At 34.3% G+C, this 25,323-nt stretch overlaps 1 protein-coding gene across 4 annotated transcripts; it reads right to left on the reverse strand.

The window, feature by feature from the left end:
- Positions 1-150: 150 nt before the first annotated feature.
- On the reverse strand, positions 151-24,394 carry LOC145685807 (uncharacterized). 4 transcript variants are annotated; one of them, XM_081758365.1, is made up of 3 exons: positions 24,198-24,394; positions 14,919-15,468; positions 151-3,135 (listed from the first exon to the last, which is right to left on the reverse strand). In XM_081758365.1, the coding sequence occupies exons 2-3, from the start codon at positions 15,392-15,394 to the stop codon at positions 2,997-2,999; spliced, it is 615 nt and encodes a 204-aa protein (XP_081614491.1). In that variant the 5' UTR covers positions 15,395-15,468; positions 24,198-24,394; the 3' UTR covers positions 151-2,996. The 4 variants fall into 4 exon arrangements, with proteins under 4 accessions (XP_081614491.1, XP_081614492.1, XP_081614490.1 ...); XM_081758366.1 differs by having other exon boundaries at positions 24,091-24,203; XM_081758364.1 differs by lacking the exon at positions 24,198-24,394 and adding an exon at positions 24,010-24,148.
- Positions 24,395-25,323: the final 929 nt, after the last annotated feature.

The raw sequence follows: 25,323 nt of genomic DNA on the forward strand, positions 1-25,323 counted from the left end.
CAATGCACATAGCAGACGCGGGTAGGGTTAGCCGTCCACACAAATAACTCAGATAATACACACACACACACACACACACATTCGAGTCAAACGCCTCACGTCTACTTATGCCGGAAGCTAAAGAACTGGCATAGAATTAGGATTGCAATGTAAGCAGAATACTTTTATTTCTACTGCATTGAAAAGGAGACGTGAATCATGTAGGGATTCAGTAGGTACGAAACTGTTATGCATCTTCAAACTTCTCTCACTTCTTACTTGTTACATTGCTTGTTCTAACCAGTTGTAAACGACTATATTTAAAAAATGATAATGTTATAATATTGGTATGGGACTATAAAAGCATCGAAGATTAAAAGCGTTGTTTCTACTTAAGCTTGCATTACTATGAGTGCACCACGCTAAATACGTTGAATTAATTTCTTACCTTTTACTATAAATGCATATTTTCGAGAAATATCTCTTCCCTTCAATTATTAGAAGAGATCCTTCCATTTCTATGTTTCCGCCCAAAATTTACAGGACTGAGTATGAACTTGCGTAAAATCGTATGTTATAAATCAAGAAATAAATAGTTGCCGGGGTTACGAACTACTAACGAGCAACCAGCATTTCGGTCAATAAATTTTAACACATTTTCCTAGTAATTGAATTAAAGATTTTTCTGTACAAAGTATAAGCCTTGCACATATTATATATATATAAAGTGCTTATTTAAAATTACATTATCCAATGGTAGGTTCGATTTTGTCTATTGTGAGATAGCATGTGCATGTCAATATGCATGCTACCAACGTTGGCCTTCGAATAAAATTCTTTGTATTCTTTTAGTACAAGGTTTTTAATTTTTCCTGTACGACGTGTCCTGGTAAATGAGTTTTTCAATGAATCATCCGGCAATATTGGAAATTGTAAGGTTTTACACCAGTATGTGTGAACATGCCTTGCCAAATTAGATTTTCTACTTAATCCTTTTTTACACTCTTGGCATATGTAGCATTTTTCCGATATGTGTGAACATGTGTTTTGCCAAATCTGATTCTTCAATAAGTGTCTCACCACAGTAATAACACTTCTGAGCTTTCTTACCTCTATGTGTGAGCATGTCTTGCCAATCCTGATTTCCCAATAAATCCCCTTCCACACTCTTAGCACTATTGAATACTTTCACCTTTATGAGACAACATATGACTCTGTAAATCTATTAATTAAATCCACTTTCTCACTCTTGACACTTGAAAGGCTTTTCACCTTTGTGAAAACATTTCTCGTTCCAAATCAGACTTTTAATAAATTCATTTCCACACTCTTGGTAGGTGTGAAATTTTTACCAGTATGTGTGAACATGTTTTGATAATCTTGATTCCCTAATTTGTCCCTTCCAATACTCTTCGCAGTTGTGGGATTTTTCACCTGTATGTGAACCCATATCTCGTCTCAAATCCTAATTTTAATAAATTCCTTTTCACACTCTTGATATCTGTGAGATTCTTCACCTGTATGGAACATGTGTTTTGCTAATCCTGATTTCCCAATAAATTCCTTTCCACACTCTTGCCATTCTCAAATTTCTCATCTGTATGTGAGAACATGTGTCTTGTCAAATATGAATTTCTAATAAATCCCTTTGCACCTTCATATTACCTGTGAGGCTTTACATCCGTATGCGTGAACATGTGTCTTGCCAAATCTGATTTGCGAAGAAATCCCTTTGAACACACATGGCACTTGTTAGATTTTTCACCTGTATGTGTGAGCATGTGTTTTGCCAATCCTGATTTGATAATAACACCTGTACCGCACTGCTGGCATTTGTGAGGTTTTACATCTGCATGTGTGAATATGTGATTTGCCAAATCTGATTTTCCAATGAATCCTTTTCCACACTCAGAACATTTGTGAGGTTTTTCATCTCTGTGTGTGAACATGTGTCTTGCCAAATCTGGCTTGCGAATAAATCCCTTTCCACACTCATGGCATTTGTGAGGTTCTTCACCTTTGTGTGTGAGCCTGTGTTTTTCCAATCCTGATTTCTTACTAATAGCTTGACCGCACTCTTGGCATTTGTAAGGTTTTACACCTGAATGTGAGAACATATGCCTTGCTAGATCTGATTTATTAACAAATCCGTGTCCACACTCCGGGCATTTGTGAGGTTTTCCATTTGTATGTGTGAACATGTGATTTGCCAAATATGATTTCTCATTGAATCCCTTACCACACTCTAGGCATCTCTGACGCTTTTCACCTGTATGTGTGAACATGTGTTTTGCCAAACATGATTTCCCACTGAATCCGTTACCACACTCTAGGCATCTTTGAGGTTTTTCACCTGTACGTGTGAACATGTGTCTTGCCAAATCTGGTTTTACAATAAATCCCTTACCACACTCTTGGCACTTGTGAGGCTTTTCATCTAAATGTGTAAGCATATGTCTTGTTAACAGTGGTTTATCAATAAATCCCTTTCCACACGCTCGACACGTGTGAGGTTTTCTATCTGTATGTATTAAAATGTGTCTTGTCAAATATGAACTGCGTGAAAATCCTTTTTCGCAGAAACGGCACTTGTGAGGCTTCTCACCTGTATGTGTGAGCATGTGCATTGCCAGTTCTGATTTAGTAACAAATCCTTTTCCACACTCAGAGTACCTATGAGGTTTTTCGCCTGTATGTCTGAACATGTGTCTTGCCAATTCTGGCTTGCTAATAAATACTTTTCCACACACATGGCACTGGTGAGATTTTTCACCTGTATGTTTGAACATGTGGTTTGCCAAACCTGATTTTCTAATGAATACTGCACCACATTCTACGCACTTGTGAGGTTCTTCACCTGAATGTGTGAACATGTGACTTGCCAAATATGATTTCTCAATGAATACCTTATCACACTCATGGCACTTGTGTGGTTTTTCACCTGTATGTGTGAACATGTGTCTTGCCAAATCTGACTTTTTAATGAATCCCTTACCACACTCTAGGCAGCTATGAGGTTAATAACCTGTATGTGTGAACATTTGTCTTACCAAATCTCTTTTATCAGTAAATCCGTTTCCACATTCTCTGCACGTATGAGGTTTCGTAGCTGAATGGGAATTTTTTTGCTTTCTTTTAATAAATCCATTTTCTCTTCTGGAAAGAACGTTAAATAATTAAAAAAAAATCGAACAAGAATTGGAAGTACATAAAATGAAACTCTAGGAAAATGCGACCGCTTGTATAAAAAATACACTAATAAATAGATACTTATTTGTACTATTTAAAATATGAGGGGTTCCCAGGCAATCGGACATTATATTTCGTGAGAAAATGAAGTTTCATAGTATTGAACTATTGCATGACTATTAGTACTACATGTCAAGGAACATTTGTTGTAGTAATGAACGAACACGATATTATTGGTGAATATGGAGGCAGGAAGTCAATCAATATGTTTACGATATATATTGTTAATATATATCAGAAAATTTAGTAAATGCGAAACTTGCTACAATTACAAATACCAGATACTGTTACAATAACGAGTAGGAAAAAGAGGAAGGATAAACCAAATTTTAAGGATTTTGCACAAAATGTGAATTGAAGCACTATAACAATAACTGGTGCTCTTTTTAATATCCTCGGATTGCTTTGATATATTAAATTTTAATCAAAATTACGATCTTCATGTCCATTAATATATATCTACGTGATAAATTTGATACATACCTAGATGCTTTTTTCACATAAAACCTTTCAAGAAACGTCGACCTTTCAATTTCTGGTACCTTTTAACCTATTCATAAGAAACGTGATTGTAATTGTAGAATTTCACGCTAGGATAAAGTATAAACTGTGCCCCGGTCCTCTCAATGCGGTTACTAGTATTAGAAGCTTTCAGCTCATAGGTTATAAAACTGCAACGTCCTTATCTTGCAACCCAGAAAGACAAGTGTGCTATTCTTCTAAATTCCAAGTAACACGTAGATTTATAATTTGTAATAGCCTCATGTAATGACTTTGGACGAAACAAATAGTATATTTGATTTGCAACGCTCATATTGCAAGGTGTGTCAAATAACGTCTCCTGGGTATTATTTGAATTGCGAAAAACTTCAGTGTTTATTGTTGTTACTTTAAAAGCTAAAAGAGCAGGTCCAGATAAATAGTCGACTCTACATTAAAAAAAAAAATGAAAGAAACGTGTTATACATTACATTATAAAAAGTATCTCTTCTTACATACAGAGAACTTGGTGCACATGATTATCAATCAAAATAAATGAGTCGCGCACAAGTGTTAAGGAAAATATTGCCGCCCCCCCCCAAAAAAAAAGAGAAAAAGATTTCTGTGTTACTTCTTAGTTCGTATATTTCCCATCTACCTTCTCTTATTAGCTCAGGAAAGGAGAAAACCGTTTGAAATTAAATTTTATACAGAAGTTGCCACTGTCTCCGTCTCGAATGAAGATTCTATATGTAAATGAACGTATGTAAATATAGTCTAAACTAGGGATTTTTACGAGTGGCTTATGTCAGGATGATGAAATCTGCTATATTAAATCTTTAATAGAAACCAATGAGCTAGTATTCTACGTTTTAAGCGCTGACAGGACTATTTGTGTGGTTTTCAATTATATATACGACATTGCCAATTTGGAGTATGATATAAAATTATTATATTACGTACATACATCTATCGCACATCATCTAATACAGTTCACTGGCCACAGTTTTGTCAGCACAGAGGAAATTTTAGGAAAACTAGGTCTCCAAGTGGATGTCATCAAATATTATTAAGATGCGAACCCATACATCTTAAAAACAATATATATTCTTCTTTTGAAATTTTAATATTTGCAACGCCTTACACTGCAGAGGTTCTTGTGGCATAACACTTCAGAAATTTCTTCAAGCAAACGAAGTATTATCAAAATTTATCTTCTAAATTACGCAATTTTCCAGTTCCTAACGTATCGCTTTACTTATACTTGAGAAAACCATGTTTAGTAATCACACTTTCTTTCTGCATTACTCACAGACATATTACGTATTCCATTCAGGAGTTATTAGACAAAAATCTTGACGGGTCAACACATTGTCAACTCTCTTCACTAATTATATTTACGTAATTTTAAGGGGTTCGTACATTTTATGACTTATTTAAATAATTGCTTGAGGCACTGAAGCATATATGACACTATATACCTAATGTTGTGATGAATACAAACAGTAATAAGGACGAAAATAGAAAAAGAATTGATATTTAAAATAATGTTTTAAAAAATATATTCTTTTCTCGTCTTTATCATATAACAATATGGACAGACATAAAAATTTAAATCACCCTCGTATTTCCCAACGTCAATTTTTAGAAGTAAAACGCAACCAGCTAACATTTGGACAAGAAAGAAGCGCAGGAATTTAATCACCCAAAAGGTGCCTCACTTTCCAGACAGTCCTCCGTCCTCCCGTCAGACCAAATTAGGTGAGGAATTCCGCAACTCTCATGCTGAACGCCCACGCAGTATAGACTCATTCAGTGACAACAGATTTTACGTGATAATGCAAAATTTACCTATAATCATTGATTTCACATTTTGTTGGGATTATCAGTGTCTTCAATATGATTTTAATTAACTTATGGATCATCCATTATGTATTATGAGTAAAACAATGAAGCAAAACTTAATGTTCTATGTGGACTATATTTCAGTTTGGTAGTGTATTCTTACGCTGCTCAACTGGCAACTGTGTGACGCATTAAGAGGGCATCAGAGTGTGTTTATATCCTTCTTGTGAGTTCGGCGTATACAGCATACCCTCTCAACAAAACAATCGAAGTGCATAGGATTTTAGTGTTTAAAATATAAAACAAATTTTATCCATCAGTAAATGATGTTAAACAGCAAGGAAATGTGAGGGAAACAATACGATATTCCTTATCGTTCTACGCATCCTAATGGAAGTGAAATATCCAGAGTGAACTTTTATCTTCGTGCGAATCACCGCATCCGCCGATGGCGAATATCGTGCGCGTCAACGATATCGTTTCATAAGATAAATGGGCCAGTGTAATTAAAAGTGAAAATTTACATAATAATTTAAAGGTGTTCTTGTGTTGATGCTTATTTTTAAATGTTTTATTTTCATGAAAGCTAAATTCAAAATATAAATGTTATGCTAAATATTTCCTTTTCTTTTCTAATATTCGTTGAAAGTAATATTTAATAGCATTAAAGTGTGGGATTTTACATTTTTTCTTTCTTAGTGAATGAAGGATAGTAAATTCTAAATATGTGTGCAGCTTAAAGTAAGACGTCACGAGGTAATGTATTTTTGGGGCAGTAAAGTGCAAATGTTTACACTCGTCTCCAGCTACTCGTCCGGTGTTAATTATGCATGTCTGTTCCACCTTGTATTCTCTTACTGGTAATAAGTAGTTTACATTTAGGTTGACGCAAATGTGGCGATGGGTACAAGACATATGCCTCTGGTATTCATAACACCCGAATCCTAAGACCGTGATAGTGGAGTTATTTGTTTTGTTACCAGTTCCTTACTGGATCTCATTAATTTTTTTTGCAATTGAATGATGCTATAAAGAAGATTTCTAAATAGATCCAAGGTTGGGATCCCCATAATGTCATAGGTGGTCTCGTAAACTGGAACAGGTAAAATTTGAACCTCACCATCCCATCGTAAAAATGGCATCCCGAACAGAAATGGATGAGAATTGAACCCCGTCGGGTCATAGTCAATGCATTCTAAAAAAAACAGTACACATTTCATTCATATCATCTCACCTAAGGTCTCCATTTCTTCGCAAAAATGCGTCCTGAAAGTGGTCAATTTTCACTCCCGTAAAAAGATCGAGAACCTGTACAAGTCCGGAACCGGGGATAACGTGCATAGCTTACCCTGGTTGTTTTTACTGAACAATTTGTAAAATTGAAAAGTTGAAGTAATGCTTTGGTTTTCAAGACACTCTGTGATCACACTAGTATTTATTGTGATCACGTTTTGGAAAGTATGAATGAAGACCGAAAAGAATTTAATATCTGCAACAGACCTGACCTTCATTTGAAGTTTTGATAATAATTAATAGTATTCTATTAAACTTTAGCGACAAATGTTAAACCCAGAAGATAATAGAATATACCCTTCATTAAACTTCAGTACACGTTCGGTAATATACGAAAACAATTCGCTTTGTGATTCACCTAAACGGAACGCATATAGAGCCAGAAATAAAACCTTTTCACTGGATGTCATCTTGGATTAAACCAACACAACCTGGGTTCATATCACTCACTTCCATCTCGTTGTATACTGTCATATCGTTTTTCGACTTACATAACCGGCTGTATAGCATTTTCTTTAACAGGAATCCTACGTAACCGCTGTACATTACTGATTGAAGCGACATGACCTACCTATCTTAGGCATTTTGATTTCATTGTTCGTGTAATAATATATGAATTCTTTCTATCAAGTATACTTGGAGTGACGTAAATTTTCTTTCAATTCAGCTCACACTACTGTGATTCACTTCACTCGCCCGAAGTTTTGTTCCCAAAATTCGTAAGTATTATTTTCTCCAAGTTAATAACTAATAAATATAATATGATAGTCTGGATTTATTACAATATTTTGTAATTTAACATAATTCAAGGCGAGATAGATAGAAAAATCATCATTTTCACAATGGTAGTGTTCCATGTGAATTGTTTGCATTTGAGAAGATATCTTGTGATCTTAACGAAGAGTTTCTCTTTCATACCCGATGGCAACGATTATTGAAAGATCTTACATGAGAAAATACAACTGTAGGTGCCTGAGAGGCCTATTTCAATATATACATTTATTGCCATGATTACAGCAAGAAATATCACTGACATAAATTATTAGAAACCATCCGTCACATGGTATGTAAGCCGAATAGTAGTTTCACAAAAATCCTTCAGTACTACTCAATTACAGTGTGGTTCGAAGCCCACAACAATAGTAGAGTTCAGTACCTTGTTGATGTATAAGCAAAAGTAGTCAATTACATGATAAAACACAAATGGCTTAGTGCTCTAATGGAGGATATATATATATATAAAGCAGAAATTAGTACGAAATTTCTAACAACTAAGTATAATAAAAATTCGGGTATCCAGCAGTACGCGGACAACCGAGATTAAGAAAGAATAAACAATGTCTTATTGATTAAATAGGAAGCTTTAATCAATTAAGTGGTGACTTGGATTCCAACTGCAAAAAGTTATATCATAAGATATATGACTAGATTTTTGTAATTAGAGCCAAGAATTGTTACTAATTGCTGCAGTAACGAATAATGTAAGATAATCGGAGGCATATCTAAGTAAGAGGCGAACATCTCACTAAATTTGACTAAAATTTATCTGAAATATATAGACCAGCCTGCAGATGAAATGTTCTATTGTCTGTAATGATACAATACCAATAATAAGAGAGAAATAGGAAGATGTGTGAAAATACACAAGGAATAAAGATAACCTACGAGAATTTGTCTGTACGTACCATATAGGATTTGTTTTTCGTTAAGAACTAAGTGTAACGAACAGTGCTATTCAAGAACAGAGGAAAGAACGGTAAACTCTCACATGTGCATCTTTGAAAATTAATTATTCTAAATATAAGCATTAACATATAAGAATATAAGAGAAATCTACTTCATTAAAATTTGTACGTATATGTTTCGTTTCAGTGTACAGTTGGCATAAAATGAACAGCACCACAATTGGTATGTATGATGTTTAAATTACTTTTTTAGTGTACGCCAGATGCTGAAATAAACTTATTCTTAAACACATATAATTATTAAATTCATCCATAACAAATCACGCCAAACATGTTCACTACTCATGCATGGACATTATTAGATAATTATAGGTATTTGAACTTGTGATACTAAACAAATTTTACTAGTGTATTAATAGAGTTGTTACAACGAAGTGAAACGAATATTAAAATATAGAAATTCTTACCAGATATATACACTACTACTTAAAAAAATGATCGTGGTATCGAAATAGAAGCAAACAGAAAATTACAACTTGTAACATTCTTTTCACACAATCATTTCTTTTTTGTACGAATCTTATCCAAAGGAAACCAAGAGGTCATATAGTACTATAGATTAACTGACTGTTATTTCTCTCAGGGAGGTGTGATGTTTGTATTTTTGCCTAATGTCGGAAAAGGTATATTTGAAAATGTGATTCAAGTCACTGCGGAACGAATTCAGATGGTGTGAAAAAGTATTACCACTGAATGAATTGACTTGTCGAAAAGATACACATACTTACGACTACAATAACACACACAAGCACTGCTTAGCATAGACGAAAATTATACCTGAATGCTGATCGTAAAACTGAACGAAAGACGTAAACCACAAGCCATTGGTTTCAAATCTCTAAAGCATATCACTTTATTATATTATTGATTCATTTGAATAAGAGTTATATTGAACACGTTAATTATCATTTGCCTTTCGAGCCCCCACTTACACTACGTACGCGGCATTGGCTTGGAAGACCGCGCTTTAATTTCCAGCGGAAGGTTATGTGGTTCGGATACCAGGTTAGACTATAGATCAACGTCTCTTATAGCCTCTTCATATTATAGAAATAACAGTACTTCAGCTGCTTTTGTTCTCGAATACTTTACATTTATATGCAGACGAGTACACCCAACAGATGATCAAACACGTTTCATTAAAATTATCGCATTGTTTGTCCGTATATTAAGCACGAATATCTGCAAAGCACTTCTGACCTCCTCGAAAACGGATTAGAAATTCTTTAAAAGTGAAAATGCGTCCTTTAGTAATAATTTAAAATTATGTAGATTTCCGTTTTATGTGAAGGATGTTCTGAGATTACTACATGTAAAAGCCTGCAATTCACGTAGAGAATCACAAATGAAACAGCAATGGAAGATAAATTCATCACAAATTGAATTTTTGCCAATATTCCAACATACATCCACACTTTATTGTTGACAGTATGCCAATTACTGATGAACTATTATGCAGCATGTGACCAACCGTTTATAATACAGTGTATGTACTCTATTATGAGTAATCACTTACCTTATGGTGAACCTTAAACGTGAATAATGTCACGCCTTGATAAGCAGTAGGTAATGACGCGTTTGTTACTAATCTCATATGACTGAAGTAAAGATTATGTCTATGAATGACTACTTCTTATGCATTTAATATGAACAATACAAACATATGTAATGACCTTATCTTTATGTTCTTTACTGGCTGTTATAACTACCGAATTTTCATACAAGTGTTGAAATATTTGTTTTACTTACATTTCTGCACTTGTTCATTGTAATATCACATAGATGACTGAAAAACTGAGTACATACTCAAGACTGTAGAGCAATATTAGTAAATTCAGAATCCGCAGATATATACGTGACTATCATATTCTAACTTCAGGATAACTAGGTATATATATATATATATATATATATATATATATATATATATATATATATATATGGATAGATAGACAGATAGATCGGGTACTCTAAAAATGTCGCCAACGGACAACACAGCAACATTTTCCAGGACAAATAAAAAAAAATATGTTGGTCTCTGATGACGCGATTTCCACTATGTGGCTACATCGCATTGCACATAAAGGAACACACAGTTAATCTAACATTTCATCTAATAACTACATCGATTCTTTCCAGATAGCAGCTAAAGCCGATAGACGTTGGTATCAGCACAATCTATTAGCGTCGGTACACAAATAAGCACAATTCACTTGCAAACAGAAGAGCAAATACCAAGTTAAGCCAAATTGTTTCTACAAAAATACCTATATTCGTGCTAAATCGCTTTAATTTTATTGTTTGAAATGAATCGATAATAATCAATTGTTTAAAAAGAGAATGACTCAGATCTAAATACTTGGTAAATTCAAATAAGTTCTGCTTCATTGTTTAGATGTTTTTATAATACATCACCGTAATCTAATGAGATCTCAAACTATACTTTTATAAATAAGCTTTTAATATTCTTTCTAAAAAAAAGCACAATTAAATGGTATAGATAATTGAAATTAATACATTAATTATACAATTAGATCCTAGGAGGAAAAACAAAAAGTGCAACACAGTGGGATTTGAACCAGGTAAAAATAAATCTCTCAAATTTACAAAATAATTGTCAAAGAGATATGCCTTAGCAAGCTCGCCTACCGAGCCAACTGCAAAATCTGATGTTGTTACAAATATTCTACATAAACTATACCACTATCTTGAGACTGAATTTCATAACCAAAGTATTATTTTGTTCTCTGTCACCAAAGATAAAATAATATTTCGAAAAAAATTTAAACATTTTATATAATAACAAAAAATTTGACATTCCAAACTATGAAGTAGTGTAATCTTTTTGGCGTAGTTGAAACATACTTTAAAATTTATAAAAGTAAATGAGTTTTTTTTTTTTTTTTTTTTTTTTAGATAACACTACCTTGTTTCGAAACTATAATCCCCATAATTTATGAGCTAATGCATTGACAATAGGTAACATTTATTGTGGGGTACGTTTTGTGAAAGAATAACACGCAATTTTTATTGTTAAGTGTAGAAACTCACACTAAATTTCAACTTGTATCTATTTATTCGTTCTTGATCACTGCTTAAGTTCCATGGTGTACAGTTTTACGAGCTGCTATCTACTTTAGGATATTGTTGCATTTCATATTCCTTTCCTAAAATAATACCTTAATCAAGTCTAGTGTTACTATCTTGGTTTATGTCTAAATAAATATACAAACCAGTATGGTTGCCAACTGATACACTTTGGAAACAATATTGATGCGCAAAACATGCACAAACTGTACAATATTTGTGTATATATATTCTCCTTAAGGGGACAGACTACTAAATATTTTTGAAAAGTGTACAATTTTTCTTTTGTCCAGTTCTCGTAAGTGAAAAAAGATAATGAAATGTAACTTAACACAATAATAGATAATGTTATTCTACACCTGAAAATACGAATCAGAATAATTATAAGTGTTGCCATCCATTAAAGTTACAGTGTGTCTAAAATTTGAACTACTCAAAAATCTATCTTAAGGCAGCGACTAAAAAAGTGAACTAAAAGGCAGTTGATAACTTATCGTGTTGTCTTGGTTCTTTGTTAACTACTTTTTAAATAATAATTGTATTTATTTTGTAATAACTCAAATAAGTTATTACAAAGTAAATAAGTTATTACAAAACAAATACAAACATTATTTGAAAAGTAGTTAACCATAAACCAAAACAACACAATAAGTAATCAACTACCGTTGAGTTCGTTTTTCTAGTCGCTGCCTTAACGTATATTTTTCATTAATTCAAATTTTGGACGCACTATAAAATCTATGGATGTCAACACTGATAATTCTACCGAGTCATATTTCCGGTGCAGAATAACATTATCTATTATTGTGGTAAGTTACATTTCATTATGTCTTTTCACTTATGAAAAACGGACAAAAGAATAATTGATAGCTTTTCAAAAATATTTAGTAGTGTACACCCTTAAAGCTGGACGAAACTTGCGGGCCTGGTCCCGTAGGAAGCAAGCGAGAAGTGATGGCGGGTATAAACATTAAATGAAATATGCTTTTGTAACTACAGTAACTACTCATAACTTAAAATCACTAACCTCTCTACTAAAACCGGAAAATTTAAAAATCTACCATTTCCGGTTTGAATATTAATTGAGAAAATACATAACTCAATATAAACAAACTTGTTCACGAGATATACACTTGACGCTGTTACTTGGTTTTACGCATAGCCTATTACATTATTGTCTTCTGTAGTCTGTCTTACGTAAGCGTAACTGTAACTTAGATTCTCAGTATGAGTTACAGAATTTTTTTCGTTAACCTAGCATTTCGAGGCAATTAGACATATACTGAAGTTAAACCCATAAGACTTAGCTACAGTCTAAAACTTTAGAAACAACGGCAAAAAAATATATCCTGATTATATATAATCCAGTTAAATCCTGTCGATCGGGATATTTTTTACAATGTACATTTTATAATACGATCTCTGGACCTTTTTTTCTACCTTCATCATAAAGGAAATTTACTATACTTTAATGCTTGTTACTATAATATCACCTCTTAGTATATTCAGTATATATTTCCCTTACATAATCATTGCCTTACTAACTAACGTGTGCAAACAAGCAGTGTTGATGCAATAGGTATTTCACTACGAGTCTACGATTTACTTTATAGTAATAGGGTTAATCAGCCCCAGGGCATTATTCCTTTCTCCGTGACACCCAATTTTTTGTGCATAAACATATCTTTGTTATGGTTATCGAATGGACTAGGTTTGATTTGGATGCCCGGATGTCACGTGCATGTTCGTTCCTTGTAAGATCGGGAGTTAGTTATCCCTTGCCTATCAACTATACTCTTATCTAAGAATTCATACTTCCCTCTATGGAAAAAAGAAGAAACACGAAAAACTATTCATTCAAAAACACATAAAACTGCATTGCAAAAATACTTAAAATTGCATTGCTTATTTCCAGAATTATCTGGGAAAACACTGCTACCTATCAATAAAAGTAAAGAAAAAATCTAAAGTTATAACTTAATATTTTGTTATTTAACAGGTATTGCTCTCCATACCTAAGTAAAATGAAGTATCAAACAATCGATTCGTTTGAAAACATCGAAAGAGAATTGTTAATTATTCATAATTTCCTTCTGTTAGTAATGTTATCAAATCCTATCGATTATATATGAATTTTAATCCTCTTAGATTCTCTTACCTTGAGCAAATTAGCTGTCAACATTTATTTGTAGAATGCTTAAGTTTAATATCGAATATTTAAGAATCCAGGCTAAGGGAGAAGTAGCGCATGAGAATAGTGGAATGAGAACAGTGGGAAGCATGTGAGATTTCCAAGAAACCCAAGGAAACTATCGTGATTTGGGACAGAACCAGTAGCCCCAATGGCACAGGTATTCACCCTTCCAGTGAGTAACCTTGACCCCATAACATGGTTAGTGTTCAAAGAACACACGAAAGCGTTCTTCAAGAGAACACATTATTTTGCCTGGAAATGTCATACAAAAGTAGAAAGAAAAACCTATTATAAATAAGCTTTGCCCGTGGTAGAAGTGGATATGATAAGACACTTTATCTTAAGATATAATTTTCTGAGACGTGAACTTCTACCGAAGAAATTTAATGAATCCATATAATAAAATAAGCTACTTGCAAATGAGGAGAAGATTAATTTCTCTTTAGTGTACTAAGAGTTCGTTCGTGATGCGACACACATCAATATTAGAGCAATCACAATATGGGAAAGGGTTCCATAACGTTAACAACCTTTTTTTTAAAAAAAAAAAACTTGATAATTCGTTTGTCATATCCGTATTTGCCATTTTTAATTACTAAGGTGTTTTGTATACAAAATCATGTTACAGTTTCAGAACCGATAAATAAGTGAATACTAAATATGATTTTTATATTATGAAAATGTTTTCAGTGAGAGGGGAAAGATATAAATAATTTGACCAGACACAGTTTCCTACACTAAGTAACATATTACCAGATATTGACATTACTTAGAAGCGCGTCAGTATTCAATCCTAACACTCAAGGCCCGCTGTAACGAAGATGTTTATAACAATTTACGTCATCTTTCCAATCTGATACTTATTAAACTGCCAAACTGTCTCACCTCTTGCAACGCTACGCATTAGGTTACATTTTTTATGTGTTCAAATGTTGGTGATTCCAATACCACAGTTTAAGGTGAAAGAAAAAAAGAATATTTAACGAAGTATTGCAAGTGTTGCAAAGAAATATTTATACAAAACATACAAATGTATTTAGACGTACCTCAGGGTTTGCGCATTGCTAACAACTTCTCGATTATTATTTTCTTGAACATCCTCTCCGTCATCGTTCTTGTCTCCAATAGTGGCACACATGTCACTCCTTGACCCTTTGGTAATGTTTCTAAGATCGGATGATCTTGACCTGATGTTACTATGAAAACGTTCGGTCTTCACAAGTACACCTATTGGTAAACGCTCCACCAAACATACTGCTTTCGAAGTTAGTTTCCTATCTGATATTGATTCATCCTCATTCCTTTCTAAATCGATAATCACTACTTTCGTTGCAAATTCTCTTTCCTTGTATTCCAAAGCTATAGCAAGAGGATCTTTACGATCATTAATGTTACCAGTACATAGTTTATAATTACATTCTTCAAAGGACTCGTGTTCTGGTTTCATTTCGACTTTAATAGAAGCATTTTCTGTTTTCATTTCAACTTTATTACAAGCAAAGTTGAAATAATGTAAAGGCATTTCGATCACACAACACTGTTCAAGTTCGAAATTTGAAACCTTCAGCAGTTGATGTTCAAAACAAACCAATAGATCTGAAAGCAATAAGAAAAATATTATTCGTTTTAACAAAATTTATGAGCGAGCCACAAGAGGACTATGATAATTGCCGCTACAGGTGAAATTGAGTTACTGGATGAAATGGTTTGGGATCAGACTAGGGAGGTAAAAAGTAATGAAAGCAGTACTTTAAAAATTCGAAATTTTGCAACATCTCATACTAAGATATCGATATACCTAAATCCCGAAAATACAGAAATATATAACTACTGACCAATATCCGATTTTCTACAATCTTCTCTCTTCTCAAAGAAAAAAAATAATTTTTCTTCTACTTACATACGAGATAATATAGTAAACCAGTCAATTTAGGATTTTATGTAAAATTAATTCATAATTAGCTTAAAATTTCAGGAACAGTTCCTCTTTACCTGCAGAACGAATCCTGAGAAGTCACCTAATTTTACGTGTCCGCTTCCATCCAAAATGGCGGATTCAAGATGGCCGCCAAGCACTTTTGCCTTGTATGATATTTTTCCACGTATCTAAGTTAAACACATTTCAATTTTGAAAAAGCTATATATTCTAGACGAATTACTACTTCAATGTATTCCATAAAATGACCAATAAAACAATTCCATGTGTGTACGTATTAATTTCATTTATGCCGAAAAGCAACATTTTTGAGCTGTTCAGTTTTACCTGAACTTATAATTTGGATACATTGATAAATCAAGAAAAATGTTATTAAATGTTTCTTGTAGGGCTTTGCTAGATTATACACGAAATATATTGGCCAATCATTTAATACCATTATCACTGTCATCGAAACCGTAAGAGGGAAGAGCTGAATTTTTATAGATCTCTCATAACCACGAGGTACAAAACTTGGAACACTGAATGTCTGCCTTTTGCATCGGTATGATTCGTCACAGTCCGTTCTTCATGTTATTTTGCAGTCTCAAGATATTAGTTCTAAAAGTTTTTTTTCTGAAGCTGCGAAAAAGGTTTGAAGATACTGAGATCAATCTAACATCATGAGACGTTCCCATTCACTAGGGTTCACGTTGATCCCTAGCCACTGCTGGACTTGATGATAAATCTGAAGTGAATGTTGTGAAGCTGATGCTCTTTCTGGATCAGAAATGAGTTGGTTTTGAGTTTAACACCCATTTTAGCAGCGATGCTACATGAGACGGGACCTACTGATTAACGTGGAATCCGAAAGCTCCCACAGCGAATCGAACCTGGGTCTCCCAAGCCAATGTTTCAGAAATGTTTATCCAATTTCAAATACCTTTTGGTGATCAGGTTGAGGAACGTTGAAAAGTGAAATGAAAGAACGCAATTCGTCCTTTTGCTTCATCAACTTGAAAGCTGCAGATTCCCGTTTCTGTATTTTGCGGACTAGTGTCACATCCAGTGGCTGTGCGCAGGAAGAGAAAAATGTCCTTCATCGGCCCCAAGCTATTAGTGATTTTGTTATGCCATAGTTGGGTAGGATTTTAAAAGGTAATGTTCCAGGATACCTCGTACAATTACAATTGTAAGCATATTTGTATTAGTACCTATTACTGCAAGTGATCTGGCATTGATCAGACTTTCATTTATCGGCGCTGAGCAGATTAATGATTTTGCACCTCGATCCAATTGCTTCACAATTATTCTTTCAGACTGGAAATAACCCATCATCATTGAATAAGCCTTGATTTGTTCTAAGCATTTCGCAAAGGAATAGCTTGTTTAGTCTTTGTCACCATGTTTTCGTCACAGGCAATAGTCGCAAACATTTTTGGCATCACCCTTCTTTGCCTTTCCACAATTTTAGTTGACAAAGCGCAGGTATATCCATCATAAACCACTCCCTCACATGGAGAGAAACGTCTCTGCACAAATCTAACATATTTCGGGCATATATCTCATTCTAAGCCAATGCGTGAGGATTAAATCCTCCCCCTACAATAGACGAGTAGGTTGATGGAGCCTTTACACATGGCTGAACTGACTCAATAATAGCTGCTAAAGCTGATTTTACATTCTTCCTCAAGAAAACATCATCAAAGAGCGTGGGTGATAGAGCAGCTAGTTCATATTTGAGATAATCTCGTAAATTTTCATTTGATTTTAGCACAGCAGTAATCCTGCTAAACAACTCATGCTGATTGAATACTACACTTTCATTTCTGGTCAGCAATGCATTGCTCGTGGCAGATATTTTCATAACTCTGTTTTTCCTCTCAAATTTAACTTTTTTAAAGGAATCTTCTGCAATAGAAGATAGTAGTTTTTCAGCAACTTCATTTGCACTGTCACAATTCGTTTTATCGTCAGCAACCAACCAGGTAACTATAATTATCAATAAATGCTTAGGACAATTGTTGAAAAGATTGTGAAGCGTAGCGAATAGGGTAGCTTTCTCAGATCACAGTCATCTCGTGACTGTCTAAATGGCCGATATTCAGCGTTTTCAGGATGCAAAACGTTTTCCACAAGCCTTCCAAAACTTCTGATACTTTCCTGTTTAAGAGCATGAGGAAACCCATCTTGATAAAGTAGAATCACCCCCTCCTCGACCTTGTGTTACTCCCCCACTTACTTTCATGGATTTCAACAGACACTGTTCTATTATTATTTCGGGCAATCTCCACTCCATATTTTATCTTTTCTTCAAATTGTAAAATTTTCTGAATTCAGCGTTGTCCATATATTCATTCAACTCTTCCACTTACTGTACATATAAATGGGCACATTTGATTTAAAAATGTGAAACTGCTGCGTGAAAATAAGACATCATTGATCTAATACAATACAAATGTAGTTTCCAATCTCTAACTCGATCTGCTTAAATGTAGAGAAGGATAAGTTTGACCTGTTTCATATACCGTAACCACAATCTAGCAGTTTTCGAGAAGTTTCCATTTTCTACAGACTTTTCAATAATGTCGATTACTTGTTTGATGCTGATGTTCCCTTCAAGATATTCAATATTTTTTGAATTTGTAGCCATGAGTTCACGAATGGTTTCTCAAATAGCATTTTTGCTTTCTCCATTAAACTCTATTAGAGAATGTACAGGAAGTGTCACATACAGAATAATAAATATCAGAAAATGAACTCTTAGTGCTTTGGAGTAAGAATGACCATTCGACATTTTTCCCAACTGTATTATTCGAATACAACACCCCCTCTTCCGCCGGCCACCAAACAAACACGCACACACAGCTCATCGATTCCACTGCCTAACATTAGGTGCCCAATAGTGCCTAGGTAAGACATTACCAAGTGAAACCCAGCAAACTGAACAATTTTTGACAGATCAGTCCCTGGCTCGTGCACTATAAGTATTAAAATACACTACAATTTATCGCCCAATTTTCACTTCAGTATAAACTAATAATTATACACTGTTTACAACTAATGTTATTATTATAAGGAATTAAAATAAATTTTTGCTTAATGTTCAGTCACAGTTTGATCAAACTTGAAATTTTCACTGGAATATACACGGAACATTCATAAATGTAATTCCCACATTACAGACACACAGAATGCTTCGAAAGCACCTAAAATTCTTAATATTGCGGAGCACTTTTTGAACGAATACATAATGGCGCCTGTTTCACTAGAATAGATAGCACGATGTAAACTGACGGAACTGCAATGTGGGCGGGAGGAGGTTTCAATATTTATAGAATTTTATTTATGTTGTTTAGGAAGCCACTTCAATGAGAATTGACACATGGAAATATAACGCAGAAACATTCACAGTTATCTACCAAGTACTTAATTGTACACTAAAAGTTCAACTTTGAGGTCACAATGACCGTTTTGCGCTAAGATTTAAATATGTCAGCCATTTATCTCCCGAGCTTCACTTTCCAACTTCTCGTGGGAAAACAAAAACACAGAGAACTTTCGGATAACTTCTCACGAATCGAAAGTTGTTTCAAAGTTATAAGGCTAAACAGATTAATATTAAGTTGTAAACCAGAAAAAAATTCGCATTTTCACCTTAAATATCAATCTAAACTAGACTTACACCTACTAGCTACAATTCTTCCATTCAATAAATCTAGGTTTAAATAACAATAGTCACTCTTCAGGAGTACACAACGTTTTACACAATCGAAAAATGTTTTTTGACTGAGATATGAAGGAAAACATCTCCTGGGATGTGTAGAGCTTGGCGGCCATCTTTGATCCGCCATTTTGGATGGAAGTGGACGTTGAAAATTAGGAAACTTCTCACGATTTGTTCAACATACATGTAAGAGCTAACTCTGCAAATTTCAGCTAATTATGAATTTGTTACATATCCATCCCATTTTTGGCCTAAATTTACTGGGCTATACGCCTATATTTTCTTTCCTCAATATCATTATAATTTTCTTATACATTATCACATTTTGTCGTGAAGGTACTTGATTTTTTTCTCTTTTCCTACAAATAAATTTACCAATACTCAACGTACGATCAGTGTTGTATGAGTACAGAAAACGCCAAAACTAAAATATCTTCTACTATATTTAGCAATATGGTAGAAGATATTTTAATTATATTTGTTAAATGAAACACGACAGCAATGCTATGCAAATTTTCCACTTGAAAATGGATAATATTTTCAAGACGTACTGTAATATTTTGTACGGATTTGCTTGTTCTAGGATATAGAAAAAGGTCATTTTCTCCCTGCGGTATAGCTTTCGAGCACATCTTGAAGATTTACAGGTAAAATTGAATACTTTGCATAGAAAGGAATGAAAAGATAAATTTTAAGGAACAAATTTCTGTATGCGCCAAAATTTAATACAGCTGTATATTAGGTTTACAAATGTAGGGGTACTACCGTAATCACTACAAGTGCCTTGCGACGGATAAAATAAGCAAATGCCTATTGAAAATAGCTGAATTAGATGCTGCTTTCCACCGTCGGTGTATTTCTGTAGAGTGTACAGAAGCTATATTCTATCTTTACAAGTGTAGCGTTAATAGTATCAAACCATTGGAAATACTATTGAAACATATATTAACCCACTTCTTTTTACTAACTCTCCTTACGCTTATAACCACCTACGCTGACACGCCTGCTCCCTTTTGACAAAGCCCTGACTGCCCTGACTCGAATAGATACAATTTGTGTTTTTAGTGGCCGCTTAGCACAGGTTGGTGATTTTGGTGGCAATAGCAAATCCTTCAGGAGACAATAAGAAGGAAATTAGTGAAACAATTTTGTTTTCAACAACTATTTCCAGTAGTGCGCCTAAAGCAAACCTGCACGATTTTCTCTAGTTACAAACAAACAACCTTATATTACCTTTCTCGTTTTACAAATATTGGTTTGAGTCAAACGTGACTCCGGGTTAAGTTTAGAGTTGCCCCTCAGTTTTTTATAAAAATTAGGGAAATTTTCAGGAGAATTGGCATAACAAATGATGATCTGGAGTTCTTACGTGATGTTTAAGTATCAAAGTTTGCCAGTAAAGTTATGTTTAATACGAGAAAAGATATGTAGAAGTGGGTACTATTTGCAAGACGCGGAAGGTTACGATGACTGAACAGCATGGTAGTCGTATAGGATGGGGAATCGGTGCGTCGAATATGATATTTCCGCATTGAGTTTTACAGTATTATATAAGAATAATAAAGAAGATCTATTAGATTTTCATGAGAAGCACGGATTATTGAATTTAAATTATACTTGAGGCATATAAGAACCTGCTCCAATCACTGTTCTAGTCTAAGTAAACTCTTATCACGTAACCTAAATTAACCAAACCTGACTTAAACTAACCTTATCTAACATAACTAGTTAACCTAACATAACCTAACAATTTTTGGACAATATTTAGCAGAAGTAGTCCAGCTATTTTTTTCTGACAAATGTTACAATTTCGGTACTATCCGTTCATATTAGGTTAGTTTAGGTTACTTTATATTAGATTATATTACTAAGGATTCAGCACAATTTCCGAAAAAAAAGATAAGATTTCGCTTATTTCTAGTTAGTTCAGGTTAGTATAAGTTAGTTTAATTTAGGTTAGATTATGTTAGGTCGAATACTTGCATCTTCTATTTCTTCTGTAAATTTTGTATTTTTAAGTACTTCTGACCCCGTCTGCTAAACATTTACCCAATTTTTAATGTTTTAACTGAATTTTTGTAGAGTGGAAACTGGAGGGGCAACTCTAAACTTAAGCCGTAACTTCGACTACTGTATATGATAGTCACCACATAATCTTCTTCTAAAGTTTATTTTTCCACGACAGTGAATAGCTTCTCCCGGAGCTACAAATTTCCCCCGGAGGATTCTTACGATCGAACTGAAGTACGTTTACAAGTGCTTCCGCAATATTTCTTTCAATCTGTGAGAAATCTTCTAACTCATCACTACTACAACTAATTCTCGAAAGAAAATACAACAAATTCTCGAAACTATCAGTAAATACAAAACATACTGAGACTGCTCTCACATAAAGACGTGGTTGGAATCAAAATTTTTGTTCTCCTTCGTACTTGCACGAAGTTGGTAATCTTAAATTACACCCTGGATTCCATAGATCGTAATTTCATTAGTAGACTTACTCTTATATTGGCGTTGGTAAGTCTTTACTTTGACTCCAACTGTGACTTTATTCGGTTCTTATAGGTTCAGTTACTTCTTGGAACTATTTGTGCGTGAGTCACTTGTTGGAACTGTTCGTGCCTTTGGTGTGACGTCTTAGTTCATATTTTTCCCACTAGGTGTCTGTGTAGTCATATGGTAGTTTGTTAATGTGATGTCACATGTTCTGTGTTCATGTATGTGTGTGCTACTGTTTGTGGCATGCGGGAAGCGCGTAATTGAATTGGTTGAATTGAGTTAGAGAAAACCTATCATAGTTGTAGTCTAAAGCTGAAGATATTTTCGACGTATTGTAAAAGTGGATGTTTATTGGTTTCTTGTTTGTAATAATAGCAAGTGTACTCGGTTTAATAAAACGACGTGTATGCGGAAAGGAACATTATTCAGTAATGTTGAGTATTGTGCATGTGTTCTTGGTATTTTATTTTTTTCGTGTGTGGAATCAGCAGTTATGAGTTCATTATCAATGGGTGTTCTCCTATGGCGAAATGGTGAGTGTTTTCTTTTTTTAATTCATATTATTTTTATTCTTGATTTGTTTTGCATTTGAGTATTAGGCAAAGTATTTGGTTTGCTGCTGCTTGCCCTATTGTCTTGTTGAGATGTAATTTTTTTTTCTTTGTCATGCACTGATTTATGAGTAGAGACGAGTGTTTTTTTTTTTAATTTTTCTCTTCTTATCTTAGCTTTATAGTAGTGGTGTGATTATTTATTATTATTTTAGATGTTTTTATGGAACTTGAGCGGGGGGTTTGGGGGGCGGTAGCCCCCCATTTAGATCTGAAAATTCATATTCACCGCTTTACCTGAATTGATGTTTAGTAACATTGTGGCCCTTGTACTTATAGTATAATTCTTTTTAACATCGTATAGTAACATTGTGGCCCTTGTACTTATAGTATAATTCTTAACATCGTACATTACTTTCACTGTGTTAGTAATTGTAATCGATTCATGTGATCCGGGTCCGGGAGCAGTTTAGGAATGATTCCTAAACTGCTCCCGGAATCGGATCACATGAATCGGTTGAAGTCACTGTTTGGCTCAAAGTAAAAATTTGCCTTGGCGTTCTTACCCGATAGCGATGTGTATCTCGTCTTAGAACAAAACTGGCGAGAAAATATATCTGATAATGTCATATGTATAAATTTGGGAAAAGGAATTTAGTGAACGTGCCGACAATCTTTTTCCTGCAGAGGTAGTTCACACGTATCAATTGTTTTCGTCAAATTTTGAATACTGTACAACAACATTACCAGACAGAAATGACTCTCTTTTGATTTTTGAAATTTGCGAGTGATTGATTGTAGGAAGGAGGGGACCGCAGAAGGAATCTTTTCCACGTTATGCAATTACTAGTCTGATCTCAGGGCTCACATTCCAGCACCAGTTTCGCACTGCCTGAATCACATACACGGCAGTCTTGCTGTTTGGTGGTGACTTGGCAGAAATTGGTTTGTTTTTAATTGTATGTTTCTTTTCTCTATAGAAACCATGAAAAAATTTATCTTGTAAACAAGTCTTCGTGCAATTTTACTATATGCACCCGTAGTATAAGTAATAATAGGTGTAGTAGTGTAAGAACATGTTAGAAGCTCCGTAGAGATTGGTTGGGTTCTCTTCTCGACATAAAATGGATAAATTTAAGAATTGCCTAAATTTTCTGTGCATTTTAGGATTTGTAGATTCCTACAGTAAAGTTTAACCTAATTAGCTCTGGTGGAACTCGCGAACTCTATCTATGCTAAGTTCGGATTTTGTGATGAGAGCGATAAATTGTGGAGGACAATGCACGTTTCACCCTCGCATCGATAAGTAAGACCACGTATCTATAGAAGTGTAACATAGAGATAATTGGGTAGGGGTACGAACGGGATAGCTTAAGGTTAGGAAGGTTTTGACCCATTTTCTTAAACTTAATAGGTTCTTTTTGTTTGTTTCTGAGTAAATTTACCAGCTGAAGCGCAATTCACGTTTTTATATTTTCTTCTATAAAAACAATAACTGTTTAAAAAAAATAAGTGGTCAGGCATACATCATATAGCTCACAGACGTAAAATTGTTTTATATATGCTTCATAAAAAGATATTGAAATTAAAACTATATTTTCCACGCGCTAGCGGTTTCCGTAATTGCACTCACCACCCGTATTTTCTATGTACTTAGTCGATCCTTCTTCTTTTTCTTCTTCTTCATGGATATCTTTAAACAAAGCAGAAGTGGAAATGGAGCGAAATAAGCGTAAGAAGGATGATGTTTTTTTTATGTAAATGTTGATAATGGGAGATCAAACGTAAAGAAGAGTCTAAGACCATCCGAGATATTCGGCAGAGGGACGACGAGGAAGGGTAATACCAGTAAAGGTAAGGGAGGGTACGGCGGGAGTGTTTGTGTGGGTATAAACGAAAAAGGATGTTTTGTTCCAATTTATTTTTAAGCCGTGATAAGAACACCAGGTGGAAAAGGTACTGAGGGCAGAAATAAGTGAAGGGAGGAAGAAGGAATATCGTAGGCTAAATCATTACAATAAGAAAGAACCCGTACTGTGTTACTGGTTTGGCGAAGAATAAAAGCCAAAAAGAGATTAAATAAGAGGAGATAATACACAACATTGAGAAGTGATACGACCATCAGAGAGTTCAGAACCGAGGCGAAGATACAAGGTACGTTGGACCAGAAAATTGTATATAATACGCAGATATTTCCAAGGGATGCCTTGTTGCCAAAGCACATCTTATTACAGTAAGTGTTTCGTGTCCTACAGATCTCTAGGTCGGCTTGGGCATTTACTGTGGTTCGCGATTCGATCCTCTACGATTTAGACGTCTCCTTTAGACTTTGATAACAATTTGGATCTTTAGTCAAAGCCGACCATATAGCCACTGGAAAACACGATCAGAGTTCGGGTCAGAACGTTCTGGGAAATTGAGATAAAAGTTGACTCTAATTGTACTCTCAATGCTGATGCGACTTAATAATATGAAAATTGTTACGTTGCATGGGCATTGGTTACGTGTGCTGAAAGGAAAAGTAGAATAGATTATTTCTTAAAACTAGCAAATGTAAATTTATGCCATGATGATTATTTTGGTAAGGGGTATGTAAGATTTCACTTTTCACTTTAATTAACAACACTAAAACATCACGAACATATATTACATTACATTTACGCACTTTAATTTGAATGATTGAATATGATAATAGAATTTAACACTCGGCCCATTAATTATTGCTGTAAGCGCGGAAGACGCGGTAGTGGCGGGTTACT

Source organism: Thermobia domestica, chromosome 5 (assembly GCF_964235325.1).
Source record: "Thermobia domestica chromosome 5, izTheDome1.hap1.1, whole genome shotgun sequence".
Classification (NCBI taxonomy): domain Eukaryota; kingdom Metazoa; phylum Arthropoda; class Insecta; order Zygentoma; family Lepismatidae; genus Thermobia; species Thermobia domestica.